Genomic DNA, 15,745 nt, shown 5'->3' on the forward strand with positions numbered 1-15,745 from the left:
TACATCATATGGAAGATGCTTGTTAATCACTGGGAAAGTTGACAGTTCAATGATGGGCTAGAAATATGAATCTGTCACAACATTAAGTATGTGAAATGATAAATCTACTAGATGAGATGGAATCATAGGAAAAACCAACAACATATGCCCCTCCAGGAAAATAATAGCTTGAAAAAATCGCTTAAAATAGCCTTGAAAATGGAAAAATTGCTTCTTTCTGGCAAGGGAAACTGCATTAGTTTAAAAAAAAAATTAAAAAGACAGCAAAGTATTCAGACAGATTTTATGGGGAAACCTTTGCAATGCCAATAAAATCCCTTTTGCTTTGAAGTCAGACGCGTGATTCAGTAAACGACTCATGTTAGCAATTAGAAAATGGTCATTTAGGGCCCTGATTTCTTTTGAGACAAGGAGAGTGAGGGTGGGGAAAGAGACACAATAAATCTTGAGAGGCTTAAAAGGAAGAGCAGGCTAAAGTGTGAACTTTTTATTTCAGCAACGGAAGCGAGAAATCAGTGATTCATTGAAGGAGGGAGAAAGACCTCCATGGAAGCTGGCAGAGAAGAAGGAAAAGGAGCTAATTATGTCTCTTCCCTTTTTACTCTCTCTGACCAGCATATAATCTGCTTTTCCAGGGTCTGCCTGTAGTATATACTCCTTTCCAACCTCTCCACCCAACCCCTCCTCCAGCAGGGGGGAGGGGGAGATCTAGCAGGCAACAAGCTCCAGGTGGCTTTCTCAATCACTTCACTGCCAAAAAAAATAAAATAAAACCCTCCACTAGAAAACAAGTTGGGGTTTTGAGGGTTGGTTTTTGTTAGTTTGGGGAGGGGGGGGTTAGGGGAGGAGGTTGGTTGGTTGGTTAAGGGGGGGTTTCTTTTTGGGGGGTGGGGAGGGAGAGTGGAGGAAGAGTGAAGGGGGAGGGAAGCCTCCCTGGAGGGGATTGGTTCAACTTGGAAGACAGGGAAATTAGTAAAGCATGAGTCTCTAAGCCATGCTGGTGGCCGGCGCTCCGAGGAGAAGGACGCTTTAGGAGCAATTAGCAGCGAGCCGAAGGCGGCGGCTGCCGCAGCTGCCGCAGCCCGGGAGGAAGCGAGGGCAGCTCCCGGGGCTGCCTCCGCAGCAGGCACCGCTCGCTCCAGCTGCAAAAAGGTTTCAGATGTCCCACCACTGCCTGACCCCCTGCAAATAAGGGCTGACCACCAGAGGCACATCCCACCTCTGACTTGTAATCGCTGACATTTAGGCTACAGCTTCCAACCTGTTTACAACCAAAGGGGGAGGGAGAGGAAAGGAAAGGAAGGGCGGGGGGACAAGTTGGGATTTCTCCCTCTCTCTTTCTCTCGGGATTTTTTTTTTTTTTTAATACTGTTCTGGAGAATTCAAAGCAAAACAAAGAAACTTCCTCCTCTGGGGCTGTCAGTGAGAAAAGGACGAGTTGTGCAACTGGTTTGGGATTTGCAAAAAGGCAAGAGGGTGGGGATCAGAAGAAGGTGCAAAGCCACAAAGTGTGAGTGCGCGTGTGTGTAAAGGTGTATGTGTGAACCATCCATTCCGGCGCCCCTCTCCGCTGGTTATTATTTATCTTAGTCGTTGTTTTTGTTGTTGTCATTGACTTTGCTGTCATCTATTTTTCAGACCTTTCTGCATCTAAGATGGTGAAGAAAGGAGTGAGGAAGAGAACAAAGTAACTACTGGAAAGTCTCAAACCAGGTTGGGGAGTGTATGTGCATGTGGGGGGGTGGGGAAGGTAAAAAGGAAAGAGGATTAACCACAGCAACCCCCCCACCCAAAAAAAAAAAAAAAAAAAACCAAACCAAAAAACCAAACCAACAACCAACAGTTCTTTTTCCTGAGGGAGGACTCGAAGGATTAAAAGGCAGCAACTTCTGAGGCGATTTGTCCCCTGAGTTATGGATGTTGGTGCACTTACTTCAGGCCAGATCAGAGCTCAGAGGAATCTAACCAGAAGCAGCAACCACCGTCTCTCCACTTGCCTTTTACCAGGTTTTACCCTTCCAGTATGTTTCATTTGATAAGACATTTTCCAGCGCCCAGAGTTTCAGTACAATGTGCAAATGGATACTGACAAATGGTGCCTCAGCCTTTTCCCACCTGCCTTGTTGCTGCTTGCTGCTGCTCTTCTTGGTGTCTTCTGTGCCTGTCACCTGCCATGACCTCGGCCAGGACATGCTGTCCCCGGAGGCCACCAACTCCTCTTCTTCATCATCCTCCTCCTTCCCCTCGTCCTTCTCCTCTCCTTCCAGTGCGGGGAGACACGTGCGGAGCTACAATCACCTCCAAGGAGACGTGCGCAAGAGGAAGCTCTATTCTTACAACAAGTACTTTCTCAAGATCGAGAAGAACGGCAAGGTCAGCGGCACCAAGAAGGAGAACTGCCCGTTCAGTAAGTACGGCGGTGCCGCCGGGCAGGGGCCGCTGCGCCCCGGGCGGTGCCGCCCCGGGCCCGAGCCCCGGCTGGGGAGGGAAGGGAAGGAAGGGAAGGGGGCGCGGGGCAGGGCTGGGTGGGCTCGGCTCCTCAGGGACGCCGCTCACCACCAGCCCGTATCTGCGAATCTCTCCGGTTACATTTGTTTTGCAAATGGCCTCGCTGAGCACCGTTTGTTTCTTCGCCTGGCAGAAGAGCAAATTAGAAAGATTTGCAAGGAAGTGGCGGGGAGTGTGTGGGGGACATTGTCTCCTGAATCTGAAAATCATTATCCCCTGTCATTAGAGCGCCTTGACGAGAGCGCTGCATTGGAACAATTAATCGATGGCCCGCACGCTCCTCTCCTCTCCCCGAGCCGCCCGCTCCGCGCTCCTCCTCGCCGCTGCCGGGGCAGGGTGCTCGTTCCTGCGGGCCGAGCTCTGGCCCGGCTGCGCTCCCCGCCGCGGCCGTGCCCGCCGGCGCTGGAGCCGGTGCGCGGCCGCGCTGCCGCCCGCGGCGCGGCGGAGGCGGTCCCGGGCTGCAGCGCCGCTATACCGCTACTCGCTCCATTGTAAACATCTGGGGCTGCCTTCCCACAGACCTCACACGCGTTTCATTGTCCCTTTCTTTCTTTCTTTCTTTCTTTCTTTCTTTCTTTCTTTCTTTCTCTCTTTCTTTTTTTATTATTTTTTTTTTTTAATAAATTATGTCAGAGCAAAAGGCATATGGCAGTCCCCATAGCTGAAGTTTCGAGCTTTTCTCTAGAACTAATTAGACGCTTAGTAATAGCATGCTTCTTGTAATGTGTTTTTGGCTGTTAGTGCTAGAAATGTACCCTTTACTCGGTTTTCCTGTCTGTGCAATCTTAAATTGAACTGTACTAAATCACAATATATTGCTTTCTCTTGCAAATCTTAAGTGACTATGCCCCACTATAGGAACATGCTGAGAAAGTAAGCTCTGTTATGCGACTCGAGGAAACTCTAAGGCTTTCTTCAGTGGTAAAGACCCACATTTTGGTTCTTGTGTTGTTTTACGTAAATCCAGATAAACCCGGGAATAAATCTGCTGTTAAATTAAAACAACTGAAAGCGAATTAAGTAAATCCCTTGTTAGCTAATGTGTAAAATACAGAGTACTTCAGCAGGTTGCCATGCTGTATAGACACTGCTGTTAATTCAGCTGTATTTCTAGTAAATACCCATAATATAACCTTACAAACAGTGAGAAAAAGGCTGGAGTATCATGTGTCGCTGCTTCACTTGCTCCACCTTGCATCTTCATGCTTTATCATGCGCTCTAATGTTTGTAAATGCTTTAGATGTCAAAGCAGCTGAATCTTGCCACCTCCCTTTCTGTATTTCATAGAAAGGCTAATTGTTAAAAACAGAGCTGTGAGGAAGGCTTCACTTTGATGGATTCGTGTGGAATGAGGTCCTAGAATGGTGTTTCTTAGATTACCTTTGGATTTAGAGGAAAGTAGCACCCCTAAAATTCTGATTTCGGATTCTGAAAGCTTTATGTGCATTTCTGAGAACATCCAACCATTCCGTATAGCACACTGCTGCCAGAAAGGGCTGCAAGGTGCCCACTCTGACAGCAGTGTACTCAGGGAAGTAACTACACGTCTGAGCAGTCCCACTTAGCCAGCAGAATTGCTCAGTGAGTAAACTTATCCACATGCTTGAACTTCTGCAAAATCCTGCCAATAAGAGGTAGAACACATTGAAATGAGCATATACATCTCCCCACCTTTTCAGGCTACATGCAAGAACACAGTTATGGGAGGGGATGTGCATGGTCTGTCCTGGTTTTCCAGTGCATCAGAAAGAGAATTGGCCTTCTCAGTGATGTCATAGTTACCATCACATCTGCAGAGTGTCTGCTGAAAGAGAGGAGAATGTCATTTGTTTCATATAAAAGCAAAATAACGCCTTTATTATACATCATTTTGTCCTATCACTGATTATGTCCAGTGAAGAAAAGATTGCCATCGTCGTAAAACTTGTAGTTCCCTACTGTACTTACAAAGGCAGACCTAGTGTACATCCTTCAGGTCAAAACTATTACCACTCAGTTGACAGAAGTCAGAGTTCTATGTTGTTGATTAATAGTCATTATAATATGCAGTGTGAAACTGTGTTTTCTGTAAAAACACAGTCTGAGACAATTCAAAATGTATTTATTATGCCTTTATTCAAGGCTGTTTGTGCAGCAAAATGTTGCAAGTGAATTCACTATGTCTGTGTTTTTCACAGCATCATGTGTAGCCGTGCTATCATAATACTGCTATAATCCCCAGCTGGACTGATTCAATACAAAGATATGGTGTCTTTTCTATGGTCTAAGTAAGTTATTCCATGTGAATAGATTTCTGCCATGCATAGAGTTAGCCAGAGAGGCCACTAAATTGTAGCCTGTTTAACATTACAGGCTATTTAATCTTTAAAATTATTTTCTCTCTCTGAAACCATGTTTTCCTAAACAAATAAGAGTGACTATTGACACACAAGACTGAAATGTTCTAATCTAGAGGCTAATTTTCTCATATGCTAATGTTTAAAATCCATTTATGCTGCAGTAAAGCCTTATCAGTAGGTCTGTAAGATCGTGATATGTTGTGTAATTAGACAACAGCTTTCATGGCTCACTGCCAATTAAGCACTGTCAAGTAAGAGGAACAGTTGGAGAAAGTCAGAATAAACATTCAGAAAACAGAATTTAGTCTCCAGACTTTAAATGGCTCAACCAGCATTCATGGATTTGCTCTATAAATACTGTGTAGAGTGCACTAAATTAAAGTTTACTCTGGCAGCTGTATTACAACTTGCTTGCTTGGAGCTATTCCATCATCCTTTCTCTACCTGTGGAGTACCAGGTGGTTCCTGACTGTTCTGTCAGAAGACTGGCAGAACTTGCAGCAGTTGGCAAGTCTGGAGGTGTCTGTCACTAGATAGATGTAGGACACTTTATTTTATTGTTCCATGCATCTGGAAGTTAGTCCTCAAAATGCAACTACTACCTCGTCCTGCAGCACCACAGCTGTGAAGTCCCTTGCCCCTGTTCTTGACAGAGCCCTTCACAAGCACAAATAAAGAGAACTGTAGTGTTTTCGGAAGGCTTACACAGTAGATGAGGTTCAAACAAATCCAAAAATCCTCCAAAGAACAATCCTAAAAGCATTCACTATAGCTTGAGCTCTGGGATCACCAAGAGAAGCTTAAGGCATATATTAAAATTGAGAGGGAACTGCATGTGTGGAGATTCTGACTTTACTCTCACACGGACAGTTCTCTTGATAAAGATAGTGAAACTCTCTGGGATTAATGGTTGGCATGCATTAAAGCTACATGACATATGATAAGCTATGATATAGGATAAGCTGGTCCAAGAAAACTTGAATGTATATCTCAGTGGTATACAATGTTCAATGGACTTCTAGGGAAACCATTCACAGTACTATAAGGCACACAAAACCTCAGATTTGCAGGACAGACGTTATGAGCTAAGAAGAACAAAATACACAATACTTCATTTGCAGCAGCTGACCTGCAATCTGTGGAGGGAGTTCTGCCTGAGCAAAGATTTCGGGATCAGGCTCTTACTTAGGTTACCTGTTCAGGGAGTGCAGTCTGTGTCACTGAGCCTGGAGATGAGTGGGAAGAATTGCTGGAGAGATTCCTGTGGGCTTTGGACCAAGCAGTGCTATGCAAAACCTACAGTAGATGGCGGCACAGCCACTGCCTGGTGTCACCTTTGCTCGGAGAGGTGGACAAGAAGGGTCTGCATCCTCAACTGTGCAAGCTAATTTAGTTCAAGCAAAGCCAAAACGGGCTTGCACCAGCAGATATTCTATTAATTTGCCCTCTGACCGACCCAAGTGGACTATTTCAAGAAACAGGCACTGTGTTGCAGAATAAAAGTGTATGTCAGGGGAGCTAGCAAGAAATAATTAGCCACTTCCCACAAGCTAACCTATTCTGGGCTTTTCTTCTGAGCATTCAATTATCTTTTCTACTAAGCTTTAAGAACTCTTGAAGTCTCTGATAGATTTTGGTTTTGCTTTGGTTAGTGTGGGATAAGCTTAACAACATAGTGAGTGAAAGCAAGAAACTTTGGAGCCTCATTCTTTAGACCAAAAGATTGTAAACAACCACTCAACCACTAGAATTGCCGAACATTACTAATGAGGATTTTAATTGTGTGCATATATACATGACATATAAATAGGTATTTGATTATAGATTGTCTTATATGCAGAAAAATAGCATTGAATGTTTTTTGATTAAGTATACTTCATTTGATACTCGTTTTTTTCACCACACCTGTGGTGAAAAATAATAAAGTGCCATAGGTACCTTAACATCAGTTATGAAGCTCCAAGCAGATTAGAATAATAGGTAAAATACACACTTTCTCTACTGAAACTTTTGTAAACTGTTTGGGATTATTGACTCCTTATCATATTTGTTTGCAAATTAATTTGAGAACTTTTCACTGTTTTTCTAAAGACTTATTAGTGTTTTGCTGGTTTACTCTCCAAAGAGTTCTGTTTTATGGCTTTACCAATCAAAATACTTTAAATAGGAAATAAAGTGAGTGAAGTAATTCTAAACGTAGGCTCCTTACTGTGAAATGTGTATTTTCTTATTTCTCACTTTCAGTTTTATTAGTTGGTTTTTGGGGGGTTTTTTGTTTTGTTTTGTTTTGTTTGGGTTTTTTTGTTTGGTTGGTTGGTTTTTGGGGATTTTTGATTGGTTGGTTTTTTGTTTGTTTTTTGGGGATTTTTGATTGGTTGGTGGGGGTTTTTTTGTTGTTTTTTTTTTTTGTTGGGTTTTGGGTTGTTTTTTTTTTGTTTGGTTTGGTTTGGTTTTTGTCTGTGGAACTCAGTTATATAATTTATAACCAGCGGTATAAAACTGTAGGCACTTAGGAATTATGAATGTGGAAAGAACTGTACTATTTAATGTCTACATGACACTCTCCTGTTACCCTTACTGCATTCCTGCCTTGTGGACCCTCCATGCTGATACTGTAGCCCTGTCATAAATCTTTTCAAAATACACAGTTGTAAGAAGTCTTTTTGTCTTCATAAATCTAACTTATAGCCACTTGGGAAAAAAAAATCCGAAGAGCTAGGAGCAACTGGAAGTTTGTTCCTAAAACCCCAGAAGAAAGAAAACAAGGGACTTACAGGTTTATAGATGCCATGTTTCTGTTTTAATGGGAGGGTTCACAGGTAGTGGCTCGGTCAAAACTTTCCTTGAAAATGACATTAGCTGAGTGAGCAGTATAGAATGTGCTTACACTTCTGAAACATCTTGGATGCATTCACTCATAGGATAAGATCCTCTGTTTTGAAATAAGGCATTTTAAGATGACTTTCAGATGTCTTTGAACTGTGTGTGTGAATAGGGGCCTTTTCACTTCAAATGAGAGTCAGATCAGATCCTGTAATAGGGGAGTTTTCATTTATTGCAAAGAGCCTTTCATGTAAAAAAAAGAAAAACTTTTCTATGTGCAAATCTTGTTAACTTGTGTCTTAAGTTAAAAATTGCAGGTACCTGTATGAACATAGAGCAGCAACTCATGTGATGTGGATGGCTGACTTTTCCTCTGAGAAAGTAATATGATTGCACAAGAAATACTCTGAATAGGAAAAGATGTGTATGTAAATAATATATATGTATTTTTAGGCTTAGTATTTGGTCTGATAGTGTCAACAAAGCAGAGAAATTAGTTGGTCAGCTTGGGGTTTCTTATATACTCCCTTCTTGACATTGATATGCTATGTCAAAACATTATTTTCTATTTTGTGGAGAGCTTTTTGAATCAAATTCTTACAGTATCTTTTTCCCCAAAATTGCACCAGGTTGAAATTCCAGCTTGCTCATCTAAACACTTGCTACTACTGCTTGCAGTCATATATGTCACTGAACTACTTTATCCCAGTATTCTGGGGTATATAATCTAATGACCTCTTTATCACTTGGAACAGCACAAATATTTTATCAGCATTGCCAACCTATGTGAGCTTGATGAGACTGCATGGAAAAGTAACCCTTGCTTTCTTCGGGCTGTGAATACCAAACTACCAGATCAGAAATGGAGGACAGGTTTAGTCAACCTTAGCATGTCTGTTTCTCACTTGGTAGGTGTATTGGTGCCACTAGTCTGTGTGTACCTGTCAAACAAATTTTCTTTCTTCTGCTTCAATAATTTATTTTTATGTGATATTTTGCTATCTTGCACCCTTTCATTGCTGAGATGCTTTAACAGAGAAAAGTAGTCAATGCTTGCAGTGTTAGTTCTGTTAACTAGAGGGATCCTTCCCTAGCTCCCCTAATTGCTTCTGGTTCTTGTGCCAATTTGTTGTAAAACATCTCTGTTGATTACAACATAGTAAAAAGGAGACAGGAAACAGTGTTTCATGAAGTTTTGAAAAGTCAGCCTGGGAAAGCTCTCTGTTTATGAAGAGAATTAAAATCTTCAAGGGTAGGAGTCAAGAGGAAGTAGCTAAATCTTTAATCACTGAATGGATATTAAAAATTAATTCACTAATTGTGCAGATTATTAAAATTGATTTGGGTGCTTCATGAGTACAGTGCAACAAATGGAAGTTGCAGGGGAAAGAAATGGTTACAAGTAAGCCAAGTCTCATACTAAATAGTGGATTTAAAGGCACTGTTTTTAAATTAGGTCACTTGTGAACACAAGTTTCTTTGAACATTCAGTTCTAATTGCAACAGTAAATCAAAGAATACGCTCAAAGTAGATTCCCATGTAAGGTGGACAACTGGACAGTGCCTTTTTACTGCTACTAACACGTGCATCCAATTACTGGGTTGATATACTCACAATGTCAGCTGTAAAGCATTCCCCTATTTTATAGTTAGCCTAAAGAATTATTAGCCTGTCCCCTTTCACATTTACCTCTAAATAATCTGTCAGTAGTGTATATCTTCTACAGTTAAAGAGAAATTTTCACACACATCGAAGCTGACTTTCAAGAAGAAACTACACCAAATAGTTTTATTCCTTTTCTCTTTCCTCTCTTCCATAATTTTTGGTGTTGTCAAAGAGAGGAAAAGGTTACAGATAGTAGGAACATGAATGATTGTGCATGTTATATAAAAATAAAGATCAGATCTTTCATAAACCTTAATTTAGGAAAGCAATATGATGCCTACTCCTTTCATGGTGGAAAACATATGTGAAGGACAATAAGTTTAGTTGGTTTTTGCCTTTCCTGACTTGTCTTCCAATGAGGGGAGCAGAAGTGAAAATGAGGGGGTTGCGGGGGAGGAAGGGGGAACTGTGAGGAGTCTCTTTGCTCTTCTTTCTTCTTCCACTGATATTAGAGGTTCAAACGTTGCATAGAAATAAATGAAATGTAAGTTTTCTTTTAGGTTGCTGACACACAGCTGTGCAGCTGTAGTCAGCATGTGTGGGAGTTGGGGAGGGAATGCTGAAGCATTTTGGAATCATTCAGGATGTTATTTAATTGGAATTAAGGCACAGTGCTAAGTGGAGACTGGGTATAAATCAATGATATTGTGCCCGCATTAGAGGAAGTGGGTGGGATGTGTGACAAGTACCAGATCAGTACTAGAAAGGATGACAAGAAAGAAATAGGGGCAGCATGTGTCATGAGTGGGAGAGAACTGGGGAGAGGGGGAGCGTGGCTTGCCCTTTTTGGCAGCTGTGAACTTCCAGTGATGTTGAGTTGTCCTGTCTGATCTCACTGTAACATCTGTTTGCTCACAGACTGAAACGATGAAGACATTAAGGTGCCTTTTGAATTTGTATGAAAGTGTGCTTGGTGTTAGGGTACGAACTTTCCACTCCCAATTTGATTTTGTCTTCTCTGACCCTATTCTGTAGATGTTAGATACTATTTGGTACCTGCTCTAGAGTTTTCTTTTCCATTTTATCCTCTTCAAGAGGATTGATAACCTGCTTTATTCCTAATATCAAATTCAGTATGGAATACTTGCAAGCAGAAGAGTGGGTGAATTGGCCCTTGAAAGTAATAAACTATTTGAAAGAGCTACAAGCTCTGTATTAAAGAAAAAGAAAATTGGAAGAAGAAGTTGTTGCTACAGTGAGCAAGGGAAAATGTGTGATATAAAATGGAATAGATGACTGTATTTAACACAATTAATATTTTATAAGACTGCGTGTTTACTGTCTTTTCACAATTTTATTATTGCATTTTAGGAGAAGCTAAAGCTTCTGATGTTCTCTGAAGCGGCCTTTTAACTTCAACAGAACAAAGATTTTTCTCATTTATTTCCCAGATGCTTTTTTTTTTCTTTCTTTTCTCTATGGTTTTTCCTGAATGTAAACACCAAAAGTATAAACCATGTCATAAAGCCGTAGAACTGTAAAATATCCCAAGTCAGAAGGGTCTCATAACAACTGTTGTGTCCAGCTTCTGATCCTGCACAGGGCAATCTGGAAGTTGATCTGGAAGTACCTCGCTTATCCTCATGAATTATCTTAGTACCTGTGGCACGTTTCCCTTGGAGACAAGCTAATGAAAACCTTCCCCTGAACTGTAACCGGGGCTCATGACTCTGCCCCTCTGCCCTGTCTCGGAGGAAGCAGAGTGGTGCATGTGGTTCACATTCTGATGACAGGACACCTTTCCCTTGTCAAAACACTAGTGCTAATAACTCCAACACAGAAATTCTGTGCTCACTGAGGGTCTGTAACTGCAAAACTAATGGTAACATGGAAAGATGCACAAGAAGAGTCTAGAGCTAACCCCATCAGCCAAGGTGGGGTTGCTTGCTTTTATTCTGCTTCTGTGTCTGCTGGTTACTTTGTGGTTACTCTGTCTCTTCAGATGCTCAAAAGATAACCTCCCATACAAGATATGCGTGTAGTTTTGGTGCTACCCTTACAAGTAGCTGGGTCAACAGTTCATACTTAAACTGAAGAGCTGAGTTAAGGCACCACCATGTGTAAAATGGAGCAGAAAATTATTACAAACCTAATTTCAGCAGGCATTCTGACATACAAACCATTGCAAGCTCTTTAAATTTTCACTTCATGTGATTCTGACAGAAATCGTTTAGAGAGTGAGTAGAATATAAGAAATGGAAGGAAATTATGATTGTTTCAGTTGCTTAAAGGTGAAGATGCTGATGAAAGCACATGTGCAAGTCCAATTCTTATGAACAGTGACACCAATTCTTACAAACAGCAACATTTAATGCCGTGTCTGATAGTTTTTATTCATAAAGCAGCTTGACCTCTATTTCTAAACACCCAGGAGCACAATTAAGCAATGACATTTTAGCCCAGTCAATTGCTTATACCACTTAAGCAGCAAATAGAAAATTCAGTAAGACAAATACTGGGAGCTACAAGATATGCCCTTTATGAGACTTAAGGGTAGATTCAATATAAGCAGTTTTGCTGCTTTTCTAGGATTTTGTTTTGTCAGCAAACCTACTCCTAGGCCAAGAATGATGGAAGGAGATGCTGAGGTAATGCAGACTGGCAATTCCATTCACCCTGGGAATGAGCATGTTTCCTATTGCCAACATACAGTGGGAAATACTGCAGGACAGGGAAAGGGGGACAAGGGTAAAAAGAAATCTGTGCTCCAGGTGCTGTGAACAGACCATTTCATTCACAGCATTCTGTGTCTGAATAACCTGAGAAGTGGCAATTGGAACCCAGCCTGTGAATGCCATGGTGTTTAAACTACATAGAAACTCTGTATTAGTTACTCCTTAGTACTTCTTTTTCTCATATGACATAAACCAGTCAAGAACAGCGACTTCTGATTGCTTAAAAGCTGGTGATTGTTGTATATTAGGGAACTGAACGCACTGACATACTAAAAACATTTTAAGAACACTCTATGGAATACTGAAATAATACTGTCAGTAAATGCAGTGTATAAAATATCTAGATATAGGGCTTTGGATAAGAAAATACTCTTCATGTGAATGAAATACCTCACAGAGCAGCTATTCATTTGAGTTTGTCTGGGAAAGAAAAGGTCCAACAGCAGCTTTCTTTATAGAAGAGATTGGAGGGTATTTGAACTTTAGAAAATTTCTTAATGGCTGTGGTGGATTTTTGTCTCTAAACAAGACAGAAACAGATGCAGTCTGGAGTAATGATGTAGGATTGTGGAAATGGTTGGCCTTCACCGTGTGCTGTGAAAATACCGAGGGGATAAAAAAGCAGAGGGAATCCTTGGAACTCCTAATGGTCCTCATGGTGATTGTCAGGTAGTAGAGAGTAGGAATCTGCTTAAAGGGAGAGGGTAGAAGACTGCACAATTTGGCACAAGGATAGTCTGCAGGAATTAGACTTTGAGTATAAGGAATTCCATAAAGTATTGGGAAATAATAGGAAATAATGTTGGTTATCTGTTGTACCTCAAAATTTTTGAGTCTATTTGAGTCTAATTCCTTCTTAGCTCTTTGCTGCTTATAAAATGAAGTTAGCAATACTTCCTATACAAGCAAGGGTGCTATGAAAGGCAATTATTTGTGAAACACAGCAGTAACACCATGATGAGTGCCAGGAAGTAAAAAAAACACCCAGAGGCTAATCATCCTCTTCTCTGAAAGGCTGGGATATAAGAAATAGTAAGGGCAGTTTTGTCTTCCTTTAGAGCAGGGAAGAATAGGCTACTTTTTAATTCTGTCAGTCTAAGGTATTTTTGTCTTTCAACAAGAAAAACTCTTGCTTTAAAAAAAATAATAATAAGTATAACCTCTCTTGCAAGCATTCTGTCAAGATTACCCAATAGATTTTTTTGCATAGAATAAAAAAAGAATCTATGTCAAAATAGCTCCTAAATAAATAGCATTAGTAGAGACACATATTGGATCTGTCCTGTAAAACTGGATCTGGTTCTGCTGCATGAGCATTATAATCACAAGCAATGTTAAAATTTTTTTGCTTTGAAGGTATGAACCTTACAGTGTTTCAGCTCAAGGATCTGTATAATTTCCACAATTAAACAGTTAAAATGTAATTGTTATTTCACTGTCTTTACTGTCAGGCCTATCAGTAAAAGGAATTTGAGTATGATATCCTCCTAATATTTATTGTATTAATGTATTATGTATTTTTGGAAGTGCCTTGATTTCCCTGAAATATTGTCAATCTATTGGATTTAACCTACTGGAATTATATGGGGGTTTATTATTTTTTTCCTACCATTTTTTAAATTATTGATACTTCCCCTGTAGTGTCACAGACATTATTCTTTCAGTTTAATTTATTACAATTACTTCTACATGTCACAACTTTGCTTTGAAATGACAGCCATCCAAGTTAAAGTCTTTTCAACTTTAGTGAAAACACTTATAATGAAGCTGACACTTGGCTCATGTGGAATTAATCTGGTCTCTTGGTCATTTCTTCAGTTTCTTCTACTCCAGTCAGCTCTCAAAAAGACATATCTGCAGCTGGGGAGTACATAAGATTAACTTCCGCCTCTCTGTGGCTTCTTGCCTCAGACCACACACCAAATAATTCCTCAAAGCATCATCCAGATTTGCTCAAAATTTGCCATGCTTGCTTTATTCCTTTAGTTCTGCCACACATGCATTTGTGGACTCTGCTTACAGCTGATTCTCCTTATGAAACAAAGATGAACATTTAGAGACAAACACTCTTGTAAAATATCTATATTAATTTTTTTGTAGAACTCTTCCTTTTTCTGGTTTTATTAATTTTATATATGTACACGTAGATCATAATGGTCAACAAGACATAACTTTTTAGTTTCCGACTTACTAAGGACATAATAAAGATTGATACAGCTTTTCAATACCAGATGAATTACAGTAACTCTTTCACCCAAAATGTTTTTTTTTAATAAAAAAAAGAAAAACACAGTCCTTATCTTCACGAAGAACTTTAGTGCTGTGTGAACTATTAAGTTCAATAATGTTATAAAAAATTGCCACTGGAGGAAGTGGAGTCAGGTCTCTTATCCAGAGACCTCCAAACCTTAATCACTGTTCAAAATCTTTTGAACAGGAGTCACAGATATGAGGTATCCATACATGTACTCACACAGCAATGCAGACTGAAAAAGTATCTAATGATTAGCCAAAAAACCTCAGTAGATAAAAATATTAATTATTTCCATTACCTTGTACTTTGTGCAATAAGTTATAGATGAGATTTTATTAAACCCATAATGGGGAAGGGAATGTAATTTTGGTATTTGAGTCAACTGCAGTCTGGCATTTTCTGGGACTCCTAATGTTGGGTTTTCAACTAAATATTTTTTTCATGGGAGTTTCAGAATGTTTCTGCTTTCCAAAGAGCCAGTATGTGTATATAAGCTATTCATTTGTAGCTGTGTTTTGTGTGCTAAGCTATAAAAGTTCAACATGCAAAACCCTCTTTTCAGATATACCAACAATGTAAGGGTAGATTGCAGGACAGTGCAACTAATGTAGCACATAAGATGAAGTTTCCAAAGAATCTGTAGAGGCCTCATTGAAGAGCACACTTGTATTTTGCCCCAGCACGAGAAAGATATTTAGCTCTTGGAATGAGTCCAGAGGAGAGCCTCTAAGCTGGTCCCAGGCCCAAAATGCCTCTTGAGAATAAATAGAAATACGTGCCATTGTTGCAATATTTGAACACATTAATACCTTCAGAAGGACTATAACTTATTCTTTACCTAGAAAAAGATGACAAGTGTTAGAGACTTCTAGACATCTAAAAGGAATTTCAGAGTTTAGTCAGTTAAAGAACTTATCTGTTCTTCAGCTCTCTTGTTCCACTGGTAATGAGTCCTAGTCAGCATGACCTTGTAGCAGAGTTTGTTGCTGTTGATTTTTATTTTTTTTTTTTACATTCCTTATCCAAATGGTAGATTTGTTTTCTGATTCTGAAGGAGAGCTAATACTCACAAGTCATTTGTCACAAGCCACTAAAAGTGTCAAAGTCTTACAGCAGGTCCTTGGTGGCTTGTTAATCTCTCCTTTTTTACCCCCCCTCCTTTTTTTAAAAGGAAACAGACTAATTCACTTAAGCATAATGAGAGCCATGCTTGCTTATAGCCTACTATGTCCTACCAGCCCAAGTAAAATCTGTCTTGTTTCTTCACCTCCTTTTCTTGGCTCCAACAATTAAACACAAAGCTGAAAAGCACAGGCTTTTATGGCAGAGCTATTTCATATGTCAAATGAAAAATGGAGGCTGCCGTTTTCGTAACAGAAAAATATACAAATGTGCTTTTCCTTTGTGCCCCCCTCCCTTCCAAATTATCATCAGCAACATGCAAAAGATAAACCTCTATGTTAAATAGGGAGACCAGAT

At 40.2% G+C, this 15,745-nt stretch overlaps 1 protein-coding gene across 2 annotated transcripts in view; it reads left to right on the plus strand.

Moving 5' to 3' along the window:
* Window positions 1-971: 971 nt before the first annotated feature.
* Window positions 972-15,745, plus strand: part of FGF10 (fibroblast growth factor 10) — a 58,448-nt gene continuing 43,674 nt past the window's right edge. The window contains exons 1-2 of one of the 2 annotated variants that reach the window (XM_088156112.1): window positions 972-1,152; window positions 1,639-2,407. In XM_088156112.1, the coding sequence (XP_088012238.1) occupies window positions 2,071-2,407 (337 nt within the window). In that variant the 5' untranslated portion in view covers window positions 972-1,152; window positions 1,639-2,070. Of the gene's footprint in view, window positions 1,153-1,304; window positions 1,511-1,638; window positions 2,408-15,745 lie in introns of those variants that run through there. The other variant, XM_014884275.2, reaches the window with a different exon arrangement.

This window comes from Sturnus vulgaris, chromosome Z (genome assembly GCF_052056855.1).
Source record: "Sturnus vulgaris isolate bStuVul1 chromosome Z, bStuVul1.hap1, whole genome shotgun sequence".
NCBI classification, from domain to species: Eukaryota; Metazoa; Chordata; class Aves; order Passeriformes; family Sturnidae; genus Sturnus; species Sturnus vulgaris.